Raw genomic sequence first — 22064 nt, 5'->3', positions numbered from 1 at the left:
GACTGTGCAAGGTCTAGGTGTTTGGTTGCTGATGAGAAATGACTTCCTCTGGCTTCATGCCTGTACGGGGCTACACAGGCAGGCTCTACTAATGTCTCAGGCCTATTCCAAGTGCATACTGTCAGTGATCCTTTGCATGCCAGACACTTCTTTCAAGAAACCACCATTGTCTAAGCTCTCTGCATTGGTCGCAGAAAAGAGGAATGTGATGAGAGTCAAGATAGGAAGGTGTTAAATACAGAACCAGCCTATTAATGTCCCTACTCCCAACAGAGCTTAGAAAGGGGAGGGACTGTTTGAAGAACCAAGTGTGTTCCCACTGTACGTGTGGTCACAGTAAAGGAGTTCAAGCTCTTCAGGAAGTTTGGAGCTCTAGTGTTGGTTGAGGGCCCACCCATCCCTAACCCATATACCTTTCCTTGCAGTTAATTTTGGGATAGATTGCCTAGGCTCCTCCAAAGTACCTTGGATTCCTTTCTTTCTTTCTTTCTTTTTTTTTTTTGGTTGCACCACACAGCTTGCAGGATCTTAGTTCCCCGACCAGGGATCAAATCCGTGCCCTCAGCAGTGAAAGCACAGAGTCCTAACCACTAAACCACCAGGGAATTCCCAGTACCTTGTATTTCTAATTGTAAAATATCAGTTAAAAGGCTTATCTATAATCCAAATAGGACAATTACAGTTCCCATTTTATTGGACACTTACTATGTGCAAGGCACTGGGCTGAGCACATTATAGTGCATTATCTCATTTAATCCTTAAAACAACCTTGTGAGATAGGTATTATTATAGTTCCCATTTTACAGATGAGGAAATAGAGGCATGGCAAGTTGAAATCTCTTGTACAAGACCACACTTCTAGTAAATGGTAGGTTGAGGTGTTGAATCCCAGGCTATTGATGTAGTATCTCTTCTCCAAGCTAAGCATTTCCAGCTCTTATAATTGTTCCTTGGATGACACGGTGTCCAGTGATTTCATTATTTTTTGGGCACAATTCCATTTGCTCTTGTCTATGAGCATTATTCTCCAGGTGTGGTCTGATTTGTATCAACAAGAGTGGTCTGGCAGGACTATCATCTCCCTTGTTATAGAATCTAGTCTTCTTATACCAAGATTCAGTGTCTAGGCATTAAATCGGAAGGTCTGCACCTGTATTTACTTATGAGAAGGTGCTCCTAACTATGGGGCCCCACAGGACCCACAGATGCCAAGAGGCTGATATAAGGCAGCTCTTGAGCTGTCATAGAAGAACCCCATTCTGTCCCATCGTGCTACAGGACTTGGAGCTTTCACTAACCATGATGATAATAATGAAGGCAACAACCCTCTGGCACATCCTTAACCTGGGTTGTTTGAGACATAGTTGTTGCTGAAATAGTCACTGCATGGCTGGATGCTTGGGTGTGTGGATGGGATGGATGAAGATAAGGGTGTCTGTGAGGAGGTAAGTGGAGGGAATAGGTGCATCATGAGACGCCGGGGAGAGGATATCAGTGACTGAAGCATGTCTAAAGCTGGGGAAATATGTACGTGTGAGCCAGCCTCTGTCATTACTTTGCAGTTGTGGGACCTAAGGCAGACGCGGAACAGAATCTGTGAGTACGAGGGGCACTTCCAGACTGTAGCATCCTGTGTCTTTCTACCAAGAGCATTAGCCTTGATGCCTGTGATTGCTACCTCATCGCATGACTGCAAGGTGAAGATCTGGAACCAAGACAGTGGAGGTAAGGAGCCTGCTGTTAATGCTTCTCAAAGATACATGAAGTCCTACAGGCTTCCTTGAAACTCTTTCTTCCATTGCTCAGCATATACAAAGCCACCCATGTCCTGCCACTGCCCAGTCCCATAGTGGTGAAGAGATGACACCAAGGGCTTCCCGGGTGGCGCAGTGGTTGAGAGTCTGCCTGCCGATGCAGGGCACACGGGTTCGAGCCCTGGTCCGGGAAGATCCCACATGCTGCGGAGCAACTAAGCCCGTGCGCCACAACTACTAAGCCTGCGCGTCCGGAGCCGTGCTCCACAAAGAGAGGCCGCGACAGTGAGAGGCCCGCGCACCGCGATGAAGAGTGGCCCCCGCTCGCCACAGCTGGAGAAGGCCCTCACACAGAAACGAAGAACCAACACAGCCAAAAATAAATAAATAAAAAAAAAAAAAAAAAAAAGAATCCGCCTGCCAATGCAGGGGACACAGGTTCGAGCCCTGGTCCGGGAGGATCCCACATGCCATGAAGCAACTAAGCCCGTGTGCCATAACTACTGAGCCTGTGCTCTAGAGCCCACGAGCCACAACTAGGAGCCCACGCACTGCAACTACTGAAGCCCACGTGCCTAGAGCCCGTGCTCCACAACAAGAGAAGCCCCCGCAATGAGAAGCCCGCGCACCACAGCAAAGAGTAGCCCCCACTCGCCGCAACTAGAGAAAGCCCATGCACAGCAATGAAGACCCAACGCAGCCAAAAACAAATAAAATAAATTTAAAAATATATATATAGAAATAGCTCATAAACAATCACAACAAATAAACTTTAAAAAAAGAGATGACACCAGGAGGCCAGAATCTCTGTCCAATCTCTGCTAGGAGCTGTCACCATGTAACCCGTGGTATCATGTTGTACAGATTCGTTCCTGAGAGCTCAAATGTATTTTGATTCTTTTATTCTTTCTACCTGAAGTTCCTCATCTGGTTTTAACTTGTGATGCTCAAAATGTCTGGAAAAGAGAACAAGAATTGCCATTTTAAAATTCATTTTCAAGGACTAAAATGAGAGCCTTAGCTCAGAGGGCGTGGAGTGGGGTAAGGATAGTCTCAGAAAGACTCTGCCCTCTCTTGACTCTGCAGCTAAGGTTTGGGATCGCAGGTAGTGACACTTCAAAGCACCAGAGAAAAAGATGTTTAGGGAACAAGCTGCCCAGAGTCCTCAATGCAGTGGTGCGCTGGAACCAGCTCCTACTGGCTGATTATTAAATATTCAGGAATATTTAATATGGTCGTGGTGGGAGTATTTACACCATGAAAACTGGCAAATGTTATGAATGAAGGTAGTTTTTTTTTTTCCTTCCAAAAAGCCAGTTTACCAGCACCCCACTGCCTCCGTGCTATTCTGTCCTGGACACTGGCTTCTGCCAGACACAGGACTAACATTAATTTAGAGAACCTCAAGCCAAATCCCTTCGACAGTCATCTCCCAGAAACTCAGCTCCCAGCAGGGGAGGATAGGGTCGCTCCCTCAGAGAAAAGATATGGGATCACGTCTAGTGGCTCACAAGCCAGACTTCCACAGTGAGCGCAGCCTGGCTGCACCCTCCCGTGAGTTGTGGGAGGAGGGGGAGAGCAGCTGTTCTAGATTCAGGGATCAAAACCCTGCGACCAGGGAGGACCAGGTGTGAAAGCGCTGCGCTGCCTGCCGGGCATGCAAGTGTAGCCCTCAGAAGAGCAGCCTGCAAGGTGCAGATGGAGGAGCCTGGGCCAGCTGGCAGCCTCAGACTGCCCTTCAGGTCCCCCACCGTCCTTTGTCCCGAAGGGAGCGAGACCCCAGGGAGCCAGCAGCTGAAGATCAGTATTCTTACCTGTTTTCTCTGCGCTGACCCATGCTTTGTTCTCTGGGCAGGTGTCTGCGGGTAGCATTTTAACGTGGCCTTGCAGTGAGGCCCCGGTTGTCCAACCTACTTCCAGGTGGTGTATGTCCTGTTGGGTCCACGTGCCGTTCTCTCTAGAGTTGACGTCTTGGGGTTGACTGCCCCGCTGGTGCACATTCCTCTGAGGCACGCAGTGCCTCTCTCATCTGGGTTAGAGGCACATAGCACGTGCTTTATTTCTGGGGGTTTCTTACAAAGACACTGCCTTTCACGATATGTGCACTCTTGGCCTAACGTGCCGGTTCCCCCTTCCTCCCCAGCCTGCCTTTTCACCTTGTCTCTGGATGGATCAGGACCTCTGACTTCCCTGGCTGTGGCTGACACCGTCTCCTTATTGTGTGCAAGTTTCAGCAGAGGAATTCGCTTACTCAGGGTGGACCATAGCCGAGGGCTGGAACTGCAGGAAGTGGCAGGATTCTGAGGCCAAGACACCTTCACTGGACAATAGCAAACTGTGGCCCCTTCTTACTCAGTGTGACTTTGTGTTTTTCCATGTTCTCTTGGGAGGGCCATGTGGAACTGGTGTTCTTTGCTTAGGCTCCCTTGGAAGGTATATCAGTGTTAGAAGTCAATTTAAGTCTAGTGGTTCAAAATCAGGTGCAGAGATTAGAAATATGGACTCAACCATAAGGTTCTCAAACTAAGTTAAATCCAAATGCAATTTTTAGTGAGCTTTGGGGACTGCTCTTCAAAAAAAAGTTTACGGGCCTCTCGCTTTCTGAGATGGCCCACACTCTGTCCGTGGCGTGTGTTTCTCCCAAGGCTGTCTCGCCTTCTGAGACAGACCGCGTTCTGTCTATGGAATGTGTATCTCTCTCTAAAAAAAAGTTTATGGCTTGGAATGATGACCTGTAGGTATAAGAGTGATAGGCCTCTGTCTGTGAGAGTCAGAACACAGGTCTGAGTCTATTGAACTGACCTTTTCCATGTCTCCACGAAAGAAGAAAATGCAGCGGAGAGAGAAACTCAGTTTTGGTTGCCTCGCAATTATCTAGATGGGAAAGAATAGTGCAGCTCCATGGAGGAAATGGATTGTTGACATGAGATTAAGCTCTAATCACAGCCCCTCAGCAATGTGAAGAATCAAAGTTAGGGCAAGAAAGCAAAAGCCTTGGCTTCTACTCGGCGTAGTCGCAGAGGGGAAGCGGCAAATCCCTAGACCGGTGCAAGGGCTACACGAACACAAGACCTGCACTGGCGTGAGGAGGCCGACCACCGCAGCGCCTCGCCCACAGTTAGACGAGTTATCAAACCCGTTCCGTGGATAAGAAAACAGAGAGATGAAGGCTAAAAAAATTGCATTTGTATATTTTAACATTTTTACTTAGTTTTATATAACTCTTTCTGGGGAATGGCCAGAATAAGGCAAAGGGAATCTCTGCAACAACAATGGAACATATAGAAAAAAGCAGAAAGATGGATTCAACTGTGCCAGCCACTGAGCCCCCCTCGGTGAGGAGGGGCAGGATGCTCGGCTCTGTCTGTGTGGCCCCCGGGAGCTCAGTCCCCAGCCTGGTGCTCACAAGCCTGCTTTCCTCCAGGAAACAGTCACTCCTGCCGTCAGGCAGGTCCATACCTAAGGCAGCTGAGGCCTGGAGAGTCCCTTTCTGATGAGTCCCAAAGAAAGATTTAGCATTCATCCTCTCTGGCCCCTGCCTGTCCCTGATACCAGTGGCTGACAGCCATCTTCCTCGTCCCCTCCTGCTCCTCTTTGGGGCCACCTCCCCCATGCTGCCCTCCAGTCACGAGGCAGGAGAATCTTAAGCTCGTGCAAAGCGTCAGACCTGAATTGGACTCTCGATTTCCCCATTTAGCTGGATGATCTTGGGAAAGTTATAAAACCTCAGTTTCCTCACTTACAATATGGAGCTTCATAATCAGACGTTTTTTACAGGGCTGTTCCGAGGATTCGACTGTGTTAAATGCCAAGCAAGCTAGTGGGTGCTTACAAATGGCAGCCACAAGTCCTTACCGCCCGCTCTGTCCAGACTAAACGCTCACACAACACATTTACCACGCCTTCACCCGTTCTCCTTAGATGGTATTTTCTAAACCTTTAGCCATGGTTCAGCTTCCCTGTGATTCCCTAAGTTATGGATCTTAGAGCTCTGAAAGGACAAAGTGGGTGGTGGGAGAGGAAGCTGCATTGTTGAGCACCTACAGGTGGCTGAATACATGTATCCTCACTGCAGCTGTGTTATTCCCATGTCACAGATGAGGAAGCTGAGGCCCAGGGACATCCAGTCCTCTGCCCGAGGTTACACGCGTGGGGAAGAAGGGGAGAACTGAGATCTGGGCCTGGGCCTGCCTGACTTTCCTCCTCACCCCTTTGCCTCTGCATGATGTCTCAAAGTTCATTTTAGAAATTTGTAGGCCATGACATTGTGTATTTTCTGGACCAGTTATTAACTTTTTGGCTCCAAGGAGATCCTCCTGGCCAGGTGCCTGGGAGCAGTAGACAGGTGTCTCGGGGAAAGTCCTAGCAAATCCTGAACTATTAGTGCTACAGGTGAGCCTTTCTTCTAGAAGGAAGACAGAAAATCCAAGGGAGTGGTTGGGAGGGGTCCCCGGAAAGGGGAACAGCGGGAACATATGTGAGAAAATAGAAGGGCTCTGATGAAGTAGCCCAGTTCTATTACCAATAAAATTGTTTCCCGGGCTTCCCTGGTGGCGCAGTGGTTAAGAATCCGCCTGCCAACACAGGGGACACAGGTTCGAGCCCTGGTCCGGGAAGATCCCACATGCCGCAGAGCAACTAAGCCCATGTGCCACAACTACTGAAGCCCACGCACCTAGAGCCCGAGCTCCGCAACAAGAGAAGCCACCACAATGAGAAGCCCGCGCACTGCAATGAAGAGTAGCCCCCGCTCGCCACAACTAGAGAAAGCCTGCATGCAGCAACAAAGACCCAACGCAGCCAAAGGTAAATAAAAATAAATAAATAAATAAATAAATAAATGTTTCCCTACACTCTACACATGCTTGATATAAAAATTCCTTATCCGTGCATTTTAAGTAGAAAATAGGTTAATAAATCCAAATGTATTATAGGATTTTTCAGTCTTACATGCTCTAATCGGGTACTCTCAGCACCTAAGATACAGGCTGCTAAAATGCATTCATTTGTGCATTGAACACTTAATTTTAGAGGCTATTCCTCTAAAATCATATAAAGGAATTTTCCGAAGACAGTTGACTTTTTCTTTTTTTTTTTTCTTTTTTCTTTTTTGGCCGCGGTGCGCGGCATGCAGGATCTTAGTCCCCCTACCAGGGATTGAACCCGCGTTCCCTGCAGTGGAAGCGTGGAGTCTTGATCACTGGACCACCAGGGAAGTCCAAGTTTTTTCTAGGAAAGTATATAAACCCTTGGAATCTGGCCAATTATATTTTAAATTTTTTAAAAAATTTATATATTTACTTATATAAGTTGAAAATATTTATATATTTAAGGAAAAATGCATGGTGATTATTAATGACCTTTTTATTTATTTTTTGGTGGCTTACACTATCTTATAAGAGGACCTTTATTTTTACTGAGGTTAAAAATAACCTGGAAAAGAGTGATTATTTTCTTTAAAATAGCTACGAGCAAGTACTGTGATGCAGTGAATATCATCAGTATCCCCAAAGTATCAGACAAGTCCCCATTATCACTATCTTCCTGAACAGTGATTATTAAAGAAGGTTCCCCAGGAGTTCTGAGTTTACTGTCACTGAAACAGAAATAATGTCCGATCTTTTAGCGGTAGCAGCAGAAATGTACCTTCAGATGTGTGTTTTCAGCACTGGTATCGAGAGACGTGTTGTTTTCAGTCTGTAACAGCCTTCATTTTGACACAGGAATGGCAAGTATAGAACTCAGGTCACTTGTTTTTTAAATATTTATTTATTTATTTGGCTGCACCGTGTCTTAGTTGCAGCACACGGGATCTTTCATTGCAGGGCGCGGGCTCTTTGTTGCGGCACAGGCGTCTCTCTAGTTGTGGCGCACGGGCTCTAGAGCACGCAGGCTCAGTAGTTGAGGCGCAGGGGGCTTAGTTGCCCCGCGGCATGTGGGATCTTAGCTCCCCAACCAGGGATCGAACCCACGTCCCCTGCATTGGAAGGCGGATTCTTAACCACTGAACCACCGAACCACCAGGGAAGCCCCCACTTGTTTTTTTTAATCTTTTAACACTGAGATAAAGGAACTTAGCTTTTTCTGAATAGCCTTTTTAAAGCATAATTATCAAAGAACAGCTTCATCATTAAAACACAGCAGACTGTTAGTTGTTCCTGAAATGGGCACTTCTTGGCACGGGCAGTCCAGCTAAGACAGCATTCCCAGCTAGGCACAGCCATAAGAATAAGTTGGTGTCAGTGGACCGTGAGTGGAAGTGATGTAACTTCCACGCTATTAGCTCAAAAGGAGTACGTTTGTCCAGGATTTCCCCTCTGAGTCCCTTCCCACTAGGTGGGATGCAGACTGCCAGCAACAGCTTCAGCTATTCAGATAAGGACAAGATGATGCAACAACAAGAAAGAAGGAAGCTGGGGCCCCAAATAACCTCCAGGAGCTGAGCTGTTCCAGCAGCCTGACCAGCTGTACTGTGACTTGAAAGAGAACTTCATTCTTTTTAAGCCACTATATATATATATATATATATACACACACACACATACACACATATATAAACTTTTAATTCAAGTTTAGCCATCACAGAGTTTCAAATGTCTTAAGTTTATAGCTGGATGAATTTTCTTAAACTGAACACACTCTAGTAACCTAGATGAAGAAGTATAATACATCCAGGAACGCAGATGGCCTCCCTCATACTCCCCTTCAGAACTATCTGCCAAGGTATTTGTAACGGCATAAATTGGTTTTGTCTGCTTTTCTACTTTATATAAGTAGAATCATATTGTAGTAGATGGAAGATATGGCCACAAGCTTCTCCCATCCCTGTATGTGTGACCCTTTGCAAAGTAACTTCTCATTAATAGATGGGATCTATTTTCCCAGCCCTTGAATCTGTGATGGCCTTTTTGACTTGGTTTGACCAACAGAATGCAGAACGAATGCTATGCAAGTCTGAGGCTCAGCCTTAGGGAGAGCTTGCAGCTTCACTTTCACCCTCTTGGAATGCTACTCCGAGGCTTCCACGTCAGGGAGTGACCTAGGTCCTGTGGAGAAGAACCCCGTACCACCACACATGTGAACAAGGTCACCTTGGACCTTCCAGCCCTGCCAAACCTGCAGCTGAATGCAGCCATAGATGAAATCAGAAGAGAAAGTGCGCAGCTAGCCCACAGAATCATGAAAAACAAATTGTTTTAAGACTAAGTTTTGGGACAGTTTGTTACCCAGCAGTAGAGTTAGGTGAAACAATATATGCTCTTAATTTTCGTCAGGCTTCTTGGGCTCAACATGTTTGTGAGATAGACTGACATTGATAGTATTCTATTGTGTGACAGTATTATAATTTATCCATTTAACTACTGATGGGCATATGGGTGTTTCTAGTTTGGGGCTCTTATAATTAGTGCTGCTATGAACATTCCATTAGTATGTCATCTGGTGAAATATGCAGGCATCGTATTCACTATATAACCAGGGGAGGCCATTCTGGGCCACAGGGTAGAGTGCATGATCAGCTTTAGTAGATACCACCTCTTTTCCAAAAAGTTTGTCACAGTTCACATTCCCACCAGCTGTGGAGGACCTTCAGCAGAGTTTCCATTGTTCCATACCCTTGCTAACACTTTGTGCTCTTAAACTTTGCAAACCTCAGGTTTAAAGATGAGTGGGTAAATGTTGAAGACTGTACGAGGGAAGTGTCAGCTCCACGGGCCAACATTAGAAAGAAGCTGGACCAGCTGGTTTTGATTCTACCTTTCCTCCTGACACCTCCAGTTAAGAGGCCAGAATTTTAACAGTGAAACCTTATATGCTCTACACAAACTACTTTCACAATCATAATTTCATGAGTCTTCCAATAAAATAACACTGGTGTCAAGTAACACTGCATGTCCAGGTGCTGGACTCTCAGTCCATCCAGAAATAGTCTTTTGGAAACCAGCCACCTTCACATGACTAATAACCTTGTACACATTTAAAATGGGGCTGCATGAAATGTTGTCCATGATTCACCCTATGTGAAAAACACAGGTGACAAAACAGCCCCATACAGCCTCATCCCATTTTGGTAAAAATATATCTGCACATATGTCTATACATTCATAGATGAAGGTCTGGAAGAAATAGAGCAAAAATGTTAACAGTGTTATCTCTGGGTATTGAGTTTAAAGATGAATTTATCTTCTACTTTATGCCTTTTTATTTTTGTAATGAGGATGAATCAGTTTCATTTTAAAAACTTAATTATTTTTGAAATAGATAACTCATTCACATAGTCACAATCAAGAGTGCAAGAGTTTATACATTAAAGTCTCCCTCTCATCCACGTCTGCCTTCCATCTGGCTCCCTCCAGAGGTAACCAGTGTTACCAGCATCTAATGTACTCTTTCAGAGACATTTCATGCATATACTACAAGCAAATACATAAATTTGTTATTTCCTTTGTCACTTTTATGATCAAAAACAAGACTATTTTCATTTTGAAGAAAAGGTTGTAGAAGACTATTTTATGATGTGGAAAGATAAGCGGAAAGGCTACAAAACAGTACCTAGAGTATGACATATTTTATAATAATGTATGAAAAAATTTTGCATTTAAAATACTTATAAAGAGACTGAAAGGCTATACACTGAAAGGCTATGATAAACATACCTTTGTCGAGAAAGAATTTTTCTTTGTTTCTAATTACCATCCGTAGAAAAGTTCTTATTGTGAAACCATAATTCAAGTTTCATACTGAAGATTCTATGACCCATTTGTCTGAACCATGTGATAATAAGAATATAATAATACAATTACAAAAACCACTTTGAGTTGCCTCTCATCCAGAAGATGTTATTTTTACAGTCTTATTTATTGTGGAGAGGGCTTTATGTTAGACCCTTCACATTGTTTGGATCCTGAGCTTTATTTTTTCAGTGGTCATCTCTGCATGTAGGATTTTGGGTGAGTTTATTTTCTCCTTATAGGTGGCAGTGTGGCCTGGGTTTAGAGCGTGGACTCCAGCACCACCATGCCTGGTTCAAATCCCAGTCTGCCGCTTCTTAGCCTCACGACCTTGGGCAAGAGACTTAATCTGTGTCTCAGTGCCGTCATCTGTGAAATGGAGATGGTATGATGGTAGCACCTACTCACAGAGTTGTCATCAGGGATGTCATACGATTCAGGTAGAGCCCCTCGAATAGTGCCTAGCATTGTTCCTAAGTGTCAGTGTTATATTCATCTGAGTTGCCTAATTTTTCCATATTGGACATGTACTACAATAAAAGTTAAACTCCCATGAGAGAAGGGAAACTAGACAGATGTAGAGACGAGCACAAATGAGAAAGTGCCATAGAGAAGAGTGCAAACCATGAGGCCCCGGGAACCCAGCGAGGAGGGAGGGGCCCGGCTTCCTGATTTCGACTAAAAGCCCCGTGAAAGGATCCCTTTGCCGGTACTGCAAGCTGAGCATTCCAAGAGCAGAGATGGACTTTGGCCCAGGAGCCTTCTCTCCGGGCATTTGGAGAAGGCCTTTGAGACCTTCCTGGAAACTGCCCTGGCCCTTCCTTGTACAAACGGCCTCTTGCAACTTTTTGCCACTGTGTTCCTGCCAGGGGTCACGTGGAGAAAGGCTTCAGAGTAAGTGTCAGGACTTACCTGGCTGTGCCTGGCCCAACTCACTCCAAGGACCTTCAGGGGGCAATTACTGCCGCCCTGATGTGGCGGCAAGTCTGGGGGACTGGAAGATAAGATGCTTCATTCACAGCCCAGCTGGAGGAAGAACCGTCCAATTGCAGTTCTGTGTTTCTAAACACACCAGGTGGCATGGGCAGGAGGCCTGCTGTCCTGTGTCCTCAGCCGGGAACCCTCTGCCTGGGGACAGAGAGGGGAGGGGAAGGCAGATGAAGGGAGAGGAGGAAAGCGCAGGACCAGGAGCTGGAGGCCCTGGGGTCCAGCCTTAGCTCTGACATTTCGCATTGATGTTATCTGGGATAAATTCTTAATTTCATCAAAATCCAATCACTCCTCACAGAATGCCTTGAATTGATCTGGGAATAACAATGCCAGATGTGACCTGCTTGATGAAAGGAATTATGTGAACTACTTTATATTTGAAAGAATATCTAGATCCTGTAGGTCTTGCTAAGTCTGAGGTAAACGAGGGGTGGGAAATAGTGTTATATCAGTGTTTCTAAATTTATTCAATTGACACATTTTTAAAATAAAATAAAATAATAAAACAGTTCATAATCCTTATCCACAATGCTAAAATCCCCACGTTCTGGAGACAAAGGTTTTTTTCATTAAATTTGGTGCCAAAATTGACCTGATGGTGCTTATTCTTTTGGGTATCAATCTTTATAATAAATTGCAGAATATTAATAAAATAAAATAAAAAATAAATTGCAGAATATTAATGCATTTGATTACCAGGTGCTGCCTCAGGTCTCACTAGTATATGGTAAATGCATCATATTATCTTCCTAAAATATGAAAAATTCTGAATTCTGAAACACATCTGGCCCTAAGGGTTTTGTATGAGGATTGTGACATGTTAAACAAACTCAGACGCTGCACACAGGAAATGGGGAGGGAGGGACGGTGTCCATTCCCAGGCTGAGATTCACCCAGCCCTGCCTGGGACATCTTCTTCCTGGTGTCAGATCCTTGAGAAGTCTTTAAGAACCTGAAGACAAATGTACCCGGGATGAGTCAAGGAGCATATACTGGGGATATTTTTTCCTAAATTAGTCCTCATACTTCAGTGTGTCTCTGAATCCCCCTGGGGATCTTGTGAAAATGCAAATTCTGATTCAGTAGGTCTGGAGTGGGCCTGAGCTTCTGCATTCCTACCAATCTCCAGGTGATACCTCTGCTGCTGGGACTGTTCTGGCCTCCGGATAAGCCTAAGGCATGGCTCCAAGTGATAACAATGTGGTGTCCCACAGGGAGAGTTGCCCCGTGCCCTTGGCGGGGGTGGGAGCTCGCTCAACACTGATCACCTGACCAAAACCTGCCTCGTCACCGTCTTTTCTCCATCCTCCACTGCCCATTTACTGCCTTCTGCTGTCTCTTCCTCCCCACATGGTTCATGCCACCCTCCGCCTCCATTCCCGACCTTGGCTGGGCCCCACCAAGTCTCATGACTCTTCACTCACCCGGTTCCAAGGTACTGCTTAGACGAGGTGCTTTTCCAGCTGACTGACCTCACCTCCGAAGCATGAACTAAATTAGTTCAACTCTCAAATTCCTGAGATGGCTCACTATCTCTCCTGGGTATCTCCCCAGAAAATTTTCCACTGTTTGCAAAGTACTCCCTAGCCCTGACCACCCAGAGATATTAATGATAATGCATTTGCTCACTAGACAAGCAGTGACCCGGGAAAGGGCCATGGGTTATTTTATTTTTATGTCAATGCTTGCAATGCCCTGACTGATTTCTTACACACCCTCCTTGCTTCTTTTTAAGTTCTGGATTCCCGGGTTGCAGAAAACTCAGACTTCCTTGTTTTCCAAGTGAATTTTTCTATTGCAAAAGTAATACATATTTATTAATAAAAGTTTAGAAAATATAGTTAAGAAGAAAATGGCAATACCAGTAAACTTAGCACGCAGAGATAACCATTGGGACATTTTGTCTCATGGCCTTTCAGGCTTTATATATAAATTTTGTTTTACAAAATCTGGATCATACCTACAACGTTTTGTAACTGCTTTGCCCCCCTCCATTTATAGTATATTGTGACCATTTTCACAGAGCAATAAAAATTCTTCTGCAATAGCATTTTAAATAAGGGACTTCCCTAGTGGTCCAGTGGTTAAGACTTCACGCTTCCACCACAGGGAGCGTGGGTTCAATCCCAGGCCAGGAATAGAATGAAGGCCAAATATTTCTTATTATAAATCACAATATCACACATATCTTTTGGATACTTCCAGGGAATTATATTATTATGTAAAAGTATATAAACTTCTTCATGGTTTGCGTGAGTTGCCAGAAAGCATGGCTTCCAAACTCTCAAATACGAACCAGATCCTTCGGGCTGAATCAGTGTCTTGAATTCTCACTAACCTTAGTTAACCAGAAGTGATACTGGAAAGCACGGCGTTCTAGGGCTGAGAGGGAATTCCAGGCCACCAGGTCATGCCTTGAGGCATCCCTCTGTCTCCTGCTCAGAAAGAGGAAAAATGCTTAGAGGTCTTTGTTAGGGATCTACAACTTCCCAAAGAACACAGCTATTTTTCAGACAATTCAAGGCTAATCTAAATCCTGCAATCATTTTGGCATTTATTTTTCCAGACAATATTTATATGTTTAAAATGAAAGGATTAGGGGAACTTCCTGGCTGTCCACTGGTTAGGACTCAGCGCTTCCACTGCAGGGGGCCCGGGTTCAATCCCAAGTCAGGGAACTAAGATCCCGCATGCCTTGAGGAGAGGCCAAAAAAAAAAAAACAACAACAAACAACAACAAATGAAGGGATTATATCAATAAGGGAATGGTTAAGTAATTTGTGGTACAGCCATTCAATGAAATATGATACAACCATTAAAAAACTGAAAAAGCTCTTTATGCACTAATACAGAATGATATCTCAGATACATCGTTAAGTGAAAAAAGCAAAGTGTAGAACCATGTATACCAAATGCACATTTGTGTAAAAAGGAGGAATAGGAATACATAGACATTTTGACATAGGAGTTTTGCTTGTGTATTCATAAAGCATCTTTGGAAAGATACACAAGAAACTGATAGTATAATTCCTTAATTTTTAGGGAAATTAGGTAGCTGGGAGAACAACATTTTCATTGCAAAATGAAACCTCTCGTGCTGAACATGCAAATGTATTACCTCTTCTAAAACAAAAATTTTAAAACACAAAATAAGGGGACTAGGGCATTTGATTACATCATAAAATACATTTATTTCTGTTTATTCTCCAAACCCCAATTTAAACGGTCAGTAAAGGAATAAAAGAAGAGGACCATATGTACAGAGAATAGGAGAGGGAACAAAAGATGGATCGTATGAACACACTTTTGGGAGACAGTGAGGCAATGGCACAGATTTCAGAGTCATACTTGCAGTCCCAGCTCTTTAACTTGCTTCTCATGAGCTCTTGGGCAAATAAACCCCTTACTTGCTTTGAGCTTCTGATTCCTTATCTGTGGAAGAGTAAGGACAAGTCATTTATTTTATGTGATCCATATTGTGCCTTGTGGGAGTGTTGGGAGGATTCATTGTCCCAGATCAGAAGCATTTAATAAAGCACATAAACTGCTATTATTACTTTTAATAATAGTAGCGGGTTTTAGCTAATATTATGTTAATGTTTTCAGTCTGATAGGAAAAATAGCAGTATCTTATTTTAAATCTGAATTTCTCTAATTATAAATGAGGTTGAACAATTACATATATTTTCCACTTGTATTTCTTTTTCTGTGATTTGCCTGATCATCTCTTAATAATAGTTAACATTTACTGCATGTTACTGTGTACCAGGCACTGTGTTATGATCTCTGCATGCATTATCTCATTTAACCTGTGGATCAAATAGGTAAAATTATTATGCCCATTTTCAGCTGAGAAAAATAATATTTAGAGAAATTAATTTGCTCAAGTCTCCATCACTAGTAAGTAGAGTCTGGATTCTGAGCGAGGACTTGACTCTGACCCAGAAACCTGACTTGATTGAGAACCCAGGCTCTTCAGGCTTATGCTTCAGTGACTCTCCCCTAATGGTTTTCCTTTTGGATTAAATAATTTTCTCAATATTTTGCAAGTGCCCTTTGTATTTTAGTTGCAGGGCGCAGAGTAGGAAAGGATCGATCTGCACCGAGGGGCAGAAGTGGCATCACAGACAACCTGCCTGCCTGTCAACTGCCCATAAGGCTGTGTGTGAGCCAAGGCGGTGCAGTCAGAGGTGATGCAGGAGACCAACCTGGTGCAGAACAGAGGCCTGCAAAGATGAGTGGACTTCGACCCCCTCAGAGAGAAGGCAAGAGTGACTCACAGGAGGAAGATGAAACCAAAGCTTCCAGGCTGTCCCTGGTAGGCTCAGACAGTCCAAAGGCAGCGGAGGGAAGGAGAGAAAAACCTGAGATGGAGAGCTGGCCGAGAGCTTCCTGAAGACCATGCAAATGAGGCACGCCCACAACTGCCTGGAAACCAGGCCGGGAGAAGTCAGAGCCCAGAGCACATGCTGCAGGGCCGTGCTAGGCAAAGGAGCAGGAGGAGGTGGAGGAGGCGCTGAGGGAGCAGGTAAGGAACCAGGGAGGGTCGTGGAGGGACGGGTCACAGGGCCCTGCATCCTGAGAGGCAGCATCGTCCACCGACCGACCGGGTGAATGCTGTCCTGGGAGGCAGGGCTCCTGGGATCATCTTTCAAGCTCAGCCATTCTTTAGCCGTGAAGCCTTGGGCAAGTCACTTCACCATTCTGAGCCTTGATGTTCCCATCTATAAAATGAGTGTAAAAATAGCATGCTACCTATGTATTGAGCATCTGCTGTGCTTTGCTGGGCACATAACAGTCATTATCCCTTCCTCACAGCAAGCTCATAAGGTGAGATCATTAGCCTATATTACAGAGGAAAACAAAGCTCAGAGAGGTTAAGCCATTTGTCTAAGACCTCACAGCAAAGAAGTCTGGTTCCATAGCTGCACACTGTCGACTCCTGATCCTGCTTCCTTCAGAGGGTGGTTTTACAGAATCAAATGGTCTATGCAAATGGAAAAAAAAAATTGTAAAAGGCAAATTATACCATCAAGATGTGAGTTACCACACTTAGACCCCGGCCAGGACTGAGGCCCTTTGTAAACTGGGAAGTCCTATAAAAATGCTAGTTCTTCACCTCTCTCCTCTGGAGGTTGAAAGTACTGGGGTGATGTTACAGACAATGGATATTTGGCTGACTGACCTGGTCACAGACTGAGGCGATGTCTTTGGGGTGGTATTGGGATGTCCTGGCTTGAGAGTGAGTCGTTGGTGGATAAGTGGCCAGAGTCCCTCCTGGAGACAGACTCTGAAACCACAGACAAGGCCTGAGGTGACCACGGCAGATAAGGGCCCAGGTGCTGATTCAACAGTGATCATCCCTCCTCTTGAGCATCCCTTTACAGCTTTGGCCGTGGAACTTCAGAGAATGGAAGTCTGCTTTGTGGGGAGGGGAAGATCTTTAAGGGTAGTAATACAAGCTTAGTGCAATAAAGTTAGAATTTTCAGGCAAGAGAATTAAAAGCAAACAAACTAACAAACCTATAAACTTACCCCTAGAGATAACCACTGTTGACATTTCAGTGTTTGTTTTTCCACACATTTTTTTCCATTGCACACATATATTGAAAAATTAGATCGTACTGTAATATGGTTTTATTACTGGTTCTTTTCACTTAATGACATGTCATGACGTATTTCCATATCAATAGATGTTTTATCACATCATTTAAAGGCTGCAGAATGTCTCTTTGTATGGATGGAGCAGAATTTATTTAATAAGTGTCCTACTATTGGATAATTAGGCAGTTTTCAATTTTTAACCATTAGAGCCGTGCTTTCTACCCAAATCTTGGCACAGGTCCTGGATTATTTCCACAGGATAAATTCCCAGTGGGGGAACTGCTGAATCAAGATTATGTATATTTTAAGGCCTTTGATAAATACTAAAGGTCTGCTTCTGACACACTCTGGAATTCAGGGGCTTCTCAAAGCTCAATGAAGAAAATTTCGTGGCCTCAAAGTCAGCCTTGAGCCTTCCTCTCTCTCAAATCCATTTGCAGGGATAATGCAACCCACCTCATATATAGTCTTTACTGGGTGCCAGGCTCTGTCTAAGAGCTTTACCCTCCGAGGCACCACTTTTAGCTTCCTTTTCAGAAGAAACTGAAGAACAGAGAGGTTAAACAGTTCACTTGGAATCACAGCCCTAACAAGCAGTGTGTTGGGGGTCAATAGCCTCGACAACCTGGTTCTAGAATCTATGCTGTCCACTGCTTCTTGGAAAGTATATTTGATTGCATCTGCAAAGATATCTTTCACCCATCCCTTGGATCTTCTCCACCAACGCCTCACATGCATCAAGCCCCACCATCCCAACCTGGACGACGGCTAGAGCCCCTAACTGGTCTTCCATTTCCACTCATCCCTTTCACTCTGTCTTCTGCTCTGCAGCTGGAATGTTGCTTTAAAAATGGAAATAGGATCGGGTCACCCCCCACCCCCCAACCCTGCCGGCAAGCACATACATACACACACACTCAGCCCTAGAATAAAACCCAGATGCATTCCCCAGCCTCCAGGGCAGCCTCTCTGGCTTCTTCCTAAAAGCCACTTCCCCATCCAGACCCACCCCACACCCCAGTCACCCGGCCTCCTTTCACTTCCTCAAAGACAGAGCTTTTTCTCACCCTAAGGCTTTGGCACATGCTGTTCCCTTGAGCTCGAATGCTCTTTTTCCACCCTGCAGGGCTGGATTCTTCTCATCCTCTGGTCTTGGCTTTCATATCACCTCTCTGGAGAAAGCTTCCCTGGTGATCTCACCTGAAGCAACAAGTCCCCTGAGCCCATTTTCCTTTGCGTCCTTTATAGTATTAATTAAAATTGTGTATTTATTGCCCATCACTCATTAAATGTCTCTTTCCCTCACTAGACTCTAAATGTCATGAGGTCAAAGACCATGTCTATTTTGTTCCCCATTATTTACCCAGTGCCTAGCACAGCGCCTGGCATGTGGCGAGCTCTCATTAACTCAATGACTGCTCGTAGAAAGGACGAATCGTCCACAGAAGGAGGCATTCATTGGTGAGGATCTTTGGCAAACTATCCGAGCTTCAGCCAGAGCTGTTCCATCCTCCTCCTGCATGTCTTCACTTCCTCTTCCCTGTCACGAGGCAGTGACAGAGGTCTAGGGTCTAGAAGGAAACCAGGAAGCCATGGGTGAGAATGTAAGCAGGTTTTGCTTCAGGCACCAACTCAGTCAGGGTAGATGATGTCATATCGGGGGCACAAGGGAGACTCGTTACCCCCAGGTCCCCCCTGCATGGTTCCTGGATTCCTACCATGAGAGACTTCTGGCCATGAGGAATCTCCTAGTGAAAAGCAAACACTCACTATCCAGTTAATAACACACATCCAGCAGGTGGACTGAATGGGTGAGGGTTCTACCTTTCTGACAGCAGCATGGTGGTGGCCTGGAAGTCCAGGTGTCACCACTAACTAGTGGGTGACCTTGGGTGAGAGTCACTTCTTGCCTCCCATCTGCAAAGTGAGTGGTTAGGATGGAGAAGAGGTTTTTTAACTTTTTTTTTCCTCAGAAGCTCAAGTCTTCAACTTGTTCAAATGACCAATATGAGAAAAGTCAAGTGTTTCTGGTTGAAATAGGAATGTGGGGCTGGAGTGCTCCTCCTCCCTGACTCCCGCTTTTAAGTCCCAAGGGTGGTGGGAGGGCTGAGTCTTGGACTCCAGGATCTCAGCGGTCAGTGCCTGCCAGGCTGACCATCTGTGTCATCTAAGGACAAAGAAGGCAGCCGGGCTTGCATGTTCTGGGTGTAGCTCCTTGGGCACATTAAGTGATCGGAAGGGGATGGGAGAGGACTTGTTGAATCTGATATTCAGGGAGTATTCAGAGACTTCAGGCTGTGCAGCAGGTGAATTTCATAGCAATTGAAGGGCAGGGCAGGCAGCCCCTTTGTTTGAGAGGGAGGTTTCAGCCATTTTAGAAAAGAAATGAGGGCCCAGGAGAGAGGAAGCCCAGAAGGCTCACTTACCCTCTCCACAATCTAGAAGAAGGAAATTGCCACCCCTGCCTTTCGAGGCCAGGGATGCCAGGTCTTGAAGAGACCGCCCACAATCTCACAGATAACTTGGCTTCCAGGGTTGGTTGTTTGCCACGCCCCAGGGGAACACTGGTGCCTCACCTCACCACTCGCCACCTGGGCAGCTCTCTGGCCTTCGCTGCAGGCAGGTGCGCTCGGGAGACTGCAGCCTGGGCTACCTGGCAGCTCCAGGTGCTGCGTGTACGCTGCTATGGAGACGGCCCCGGGGTTGGTGGTGAGAAGGCAGTCTCCCAAAGCTTTGCAGATTCTGGAGGGGAAGAGGCTGGAGCCTCAGGCCCTTCAGGGTAATCTGCCTGACAACCGTAGTGCCAAGGAAGGCCAGGTGGGTGCTCTGGGAGTTTCTAGGACAAAGGGCGGGAGGAGGAGCCAGGGGAGGCCAAATATTGGGAGGAGGCTCTGGAAGGGCTGATCTGGGCAGGGGGGCCTCTCCATGTTTCCAGGTCAAGGGGAAAAGCCTTCCCAGAGGCCCCCTTGCCAGGCCAGTGCAGTGCCCTGCACAAAGGCTGGGCCAGTGGGCTCTGAGGATTGGCCCTGCAGCCCAAGGGGAGGAGGGAGAGAGGGCCTGGCATTTGCTCCCAGAGGAGGGATAGACCAGGGAATTCACACAGCCCATCTCTGTGCTAGTCAGGATCTGAGGCAGCAGGGAAGGAAATACTTGCCCTGTAGCACGAAGCACTGACTGTGACTCCTCTCCCTCTTCCTGGAGCCCAAGAGGCCAAGGGCAATCACATGCAGCACAAGGAGCACTTTTTATCCATTTCCAAAGCCAGGGTGCCGGCTCCTCGAGCGGGAGCTCAATGATGGTGGGGTGGCTCAGGCCTGGGCCCGGTAGAGGGGATGCTGCAGTAGCACCAGACCTAACTCTACGGCTTAGGAACTGGGTGATCTGAAACAATCGCTTCATTTTTTTTTAAAAATTTTTATTGGGGTATAGTTGATTTACACCTGTTAGTTTCAGGTGTACAGCAAAGTGAATCAGTTATACATATATCCATCCTTTTTTTAGATTCTTTTCCCATATAGGCCATTACAGAGTATTGAGTGCCCTGTGCTATATAGTAGGTCCTTATTAGTCATCTATTTTATATATAGTAGTGTGTATATGTCAATCCCAATCTCTCAATTTATCCGTCCCCCCCCTTACCCCCTGGTAACCATAAGTTTGTTTTCTACATTTGTAACTCTATTTCGGTTTTGTAGGTAAGTTCATTTCACTCCACCTTTTGAACCTAAGTTTTTTCATCTGTGAAATGTGGGTGATAATACCTTTTAACAACCCACAGGACACAGCCTAGGGCCAAGTACAGGCACGGAGCTTAATGGGTGTTCCTTTGCTCCTTTTCCCTTTCTGCCAGGACGTCCCGTCTCCTGCCAGACCTCCCAGTGTCTGGTCTGAGGATGGCGGAGAAGCAGGACCGGGAGCCTGAGTGCCCTGTGTGCTGGAACCCCTTCAACAACACGTTCCACACCCCCAAAGTGCTGGACTGCTGCCACTCTTTCTGCGTGGAGTGCCTGGCCCACCTCAGCCTGGTGACTCCGGCCCGGCGCCGGTTGCTGTGTCCACTCTGTCGCCAGCCCACTGTGCTGGCCTCCGGACAGCCTGTCACTGACTTGCCCACGGACACTGCCGTGCTCACCCTGCTCCGCCTGGAGCCCCACCACGTCATCTTGGAAGGCCGCCAGCTCTGTCTCAAGGACGAGCCCAAGAGCCGCTACTTCCTGCGCCAGCCCCGGGTCTACACGCTGGAACTCGGCCCCGGGCCTGGGAGCCAGACTGGGCGCCCCCAGGACGTGGCCCCTACCACCGTCCCCATCCCCATCCCCAGCCCCAGCCACGACTCTCTGAGGGGGTGTTTCCACAACCCGCAGTTCCGGATCTTTGCCTACCTGCTGGCTGTCATCCTCAGTGTCACTCTGTTGCTCATCTTCTCCATCTTTTGGACCAAGCAGTTTTTTGGGGGTGTGGGGTGAGCATCTGTTCCAGACAAAGAACCAAGCCTTTCTTGGCTGCTGCTGGGTATGAGGACTGCAGAGCCTCATTTGGGGTTGTCTTCCTTTGTAGTATTGTTCTTTTTTACAATCCAGGGATCGGCTAGGCTGTGCATCTGCTTCTGGGAACGGAGAGAGTCCTACTGTAATAAGAACCTCTGAAAGCTAATGGAAAAAGATACAAAGAGAGCTCTGGGTGTGAACCACGGATCATGGAAGGGCCGAGAAGCAGATCTGTGATGACAGGGCTAAGTAGCATGTTGTACCAAAGGGCTGGGCGATGGCATCCAGGAACCTGACCCACTCAGACAGCAAGCTGCATTTCTTACTGGAGCTGCTTTGAACTCAGTTCACATTTTTTGGAGTTGCTCTTTCTATTATTTGTTGCTAAAAAATTTGGAGAGTGAGCTTCAATTGTGAGCAAATGTGTTTGTCTTCCCCTTTCAGTTTTCTCTTTGGATGTTTTGCCACCAGTCCCAGTAAAAATGGGCTGCATTCATTTA

At 46.0% G+C, this 22064-nt stretch overlaps 2 protein-coding genes and 2 long non-coding RNA genes across 13 annotated transcripts in view; 2 read left to right on the top strand and 2 right to left on the bottom strand.

Annotated features, from left to right (window-relative positions):
- WDR31 (WD repeat domain 31) overlaps positions 1–6411 on the top strand; it is a 22142-nt gene extending 15731 nt beyond the window's left edge. For 4 of the 7 annotated variants that reach the window (XM_059925359.1, XM_059925360.1, XM_059925358.1 and 1 more), the window contains 2 exons: positions 1563–1725; positions 3898–4375. In XM_059925359.1, coding sequence (XP_059781342.1) covers positions 1563–1725; positions 3898–4058 — 324 coding nt within the window. In that variant the 3' untranslated portion in view covers positions 4059–4375. Of the gene's footprint in view, positions 1–1562; positions 1726–1806; positions 2719–3897; positions 4376–6313 lie in introns of those variants that run through there. The other 3 variants (XM_059925362.1, XM_059925361.1, XM_059925363.1) reach the window with 3 other exon arrangements.
- On the bottom strand, positions 2449–16276 carry LOC132367292 (uncharacterized). Of its 3 annotated transcripts, XR_009503749.1 has the most exons (6): positions 15682–16276; positions 14822–14905; positions 13812–13908; positions 11396–11611; positions 3569–3783; positions 2449–2710 (listed from the first exon to the last, which is right to left on the bottom strand). It is a non-coding gene; the product is annotated as an uncharacterized LOC132367292 (long non-coding RNA). The 3 variants fall into 3 exon arrangements; XR_009503750.1 differs by lacking the exons at positions 2449–2710; positions 3569–3783 and adding an exon at positions 10457–10852; XR_009503748.1 differs by lacking the exons at positions 2449–2710; positions 3569–3783 and having other exon boundaries at positions 10457–11611.
- RNF183 (ring finger protein 183) lies at positions 6496–22064 on the top strand. 2 transcript variants are annotated; one of them, XM_059925368.1, is made up of 3 exons: positions 6496–6560; positions 15541–16001; positions 20928–22064. In XM_059925368.1, exon 3 carries the CDS (start codon positions 20971–20973, stop codon positions 21541–21543), a length of 573 nt encoding a protein of 190 aa, XP_059781351.1. In that variant the 5' UTR covers positions 6496–6560; positions 15541–16001; positions 20928–20970; the 3' UTR covers positions 21544–22064. The 2 variants fall into 2 exon arrangements, with proteins under 2 accessions (XP_059781351.1, XP_059781352.1); XM_059925369.1 differs by lacking the exons at positions 6496–6560; positions 15541–16001 and adding an exon at positions 19771–19894.
- Positions 16665–21679, bottom strand: LOC132367293 (uncharacterized). Its single transcript, XR_009503751.1, has 3 exons — positions 21460–21679; positions 18145–18648; positions 16665–16891 (listed from the first exon to the last, which is right to left on the bottom strand). It is a non-coding gene; the product is annotated as an uncharacterized LOC132367293 (long non-coding RNA).

The sequence above is a fragment of the Balaenoptera ricei genome, chromosome 6 (genome assembly GCF_028023285.1).
Source record: "Balaenoptera ricei isolate mBalRic1 chromosome 6, mBalRic1.hap2, whole genome shotgun sequence".
Taxonomy (NCBI): Eukaryota; Metazoa; Chordata; class Mammalia; order Artiodactyla; family Balaenopteridae; genus Balaenoptera; species Balaenoptera ricei.
Note: the sequence above shows the minus strand (reverse complement) of the source record. Positions and strands in the feature narration are given on the sequence as shown.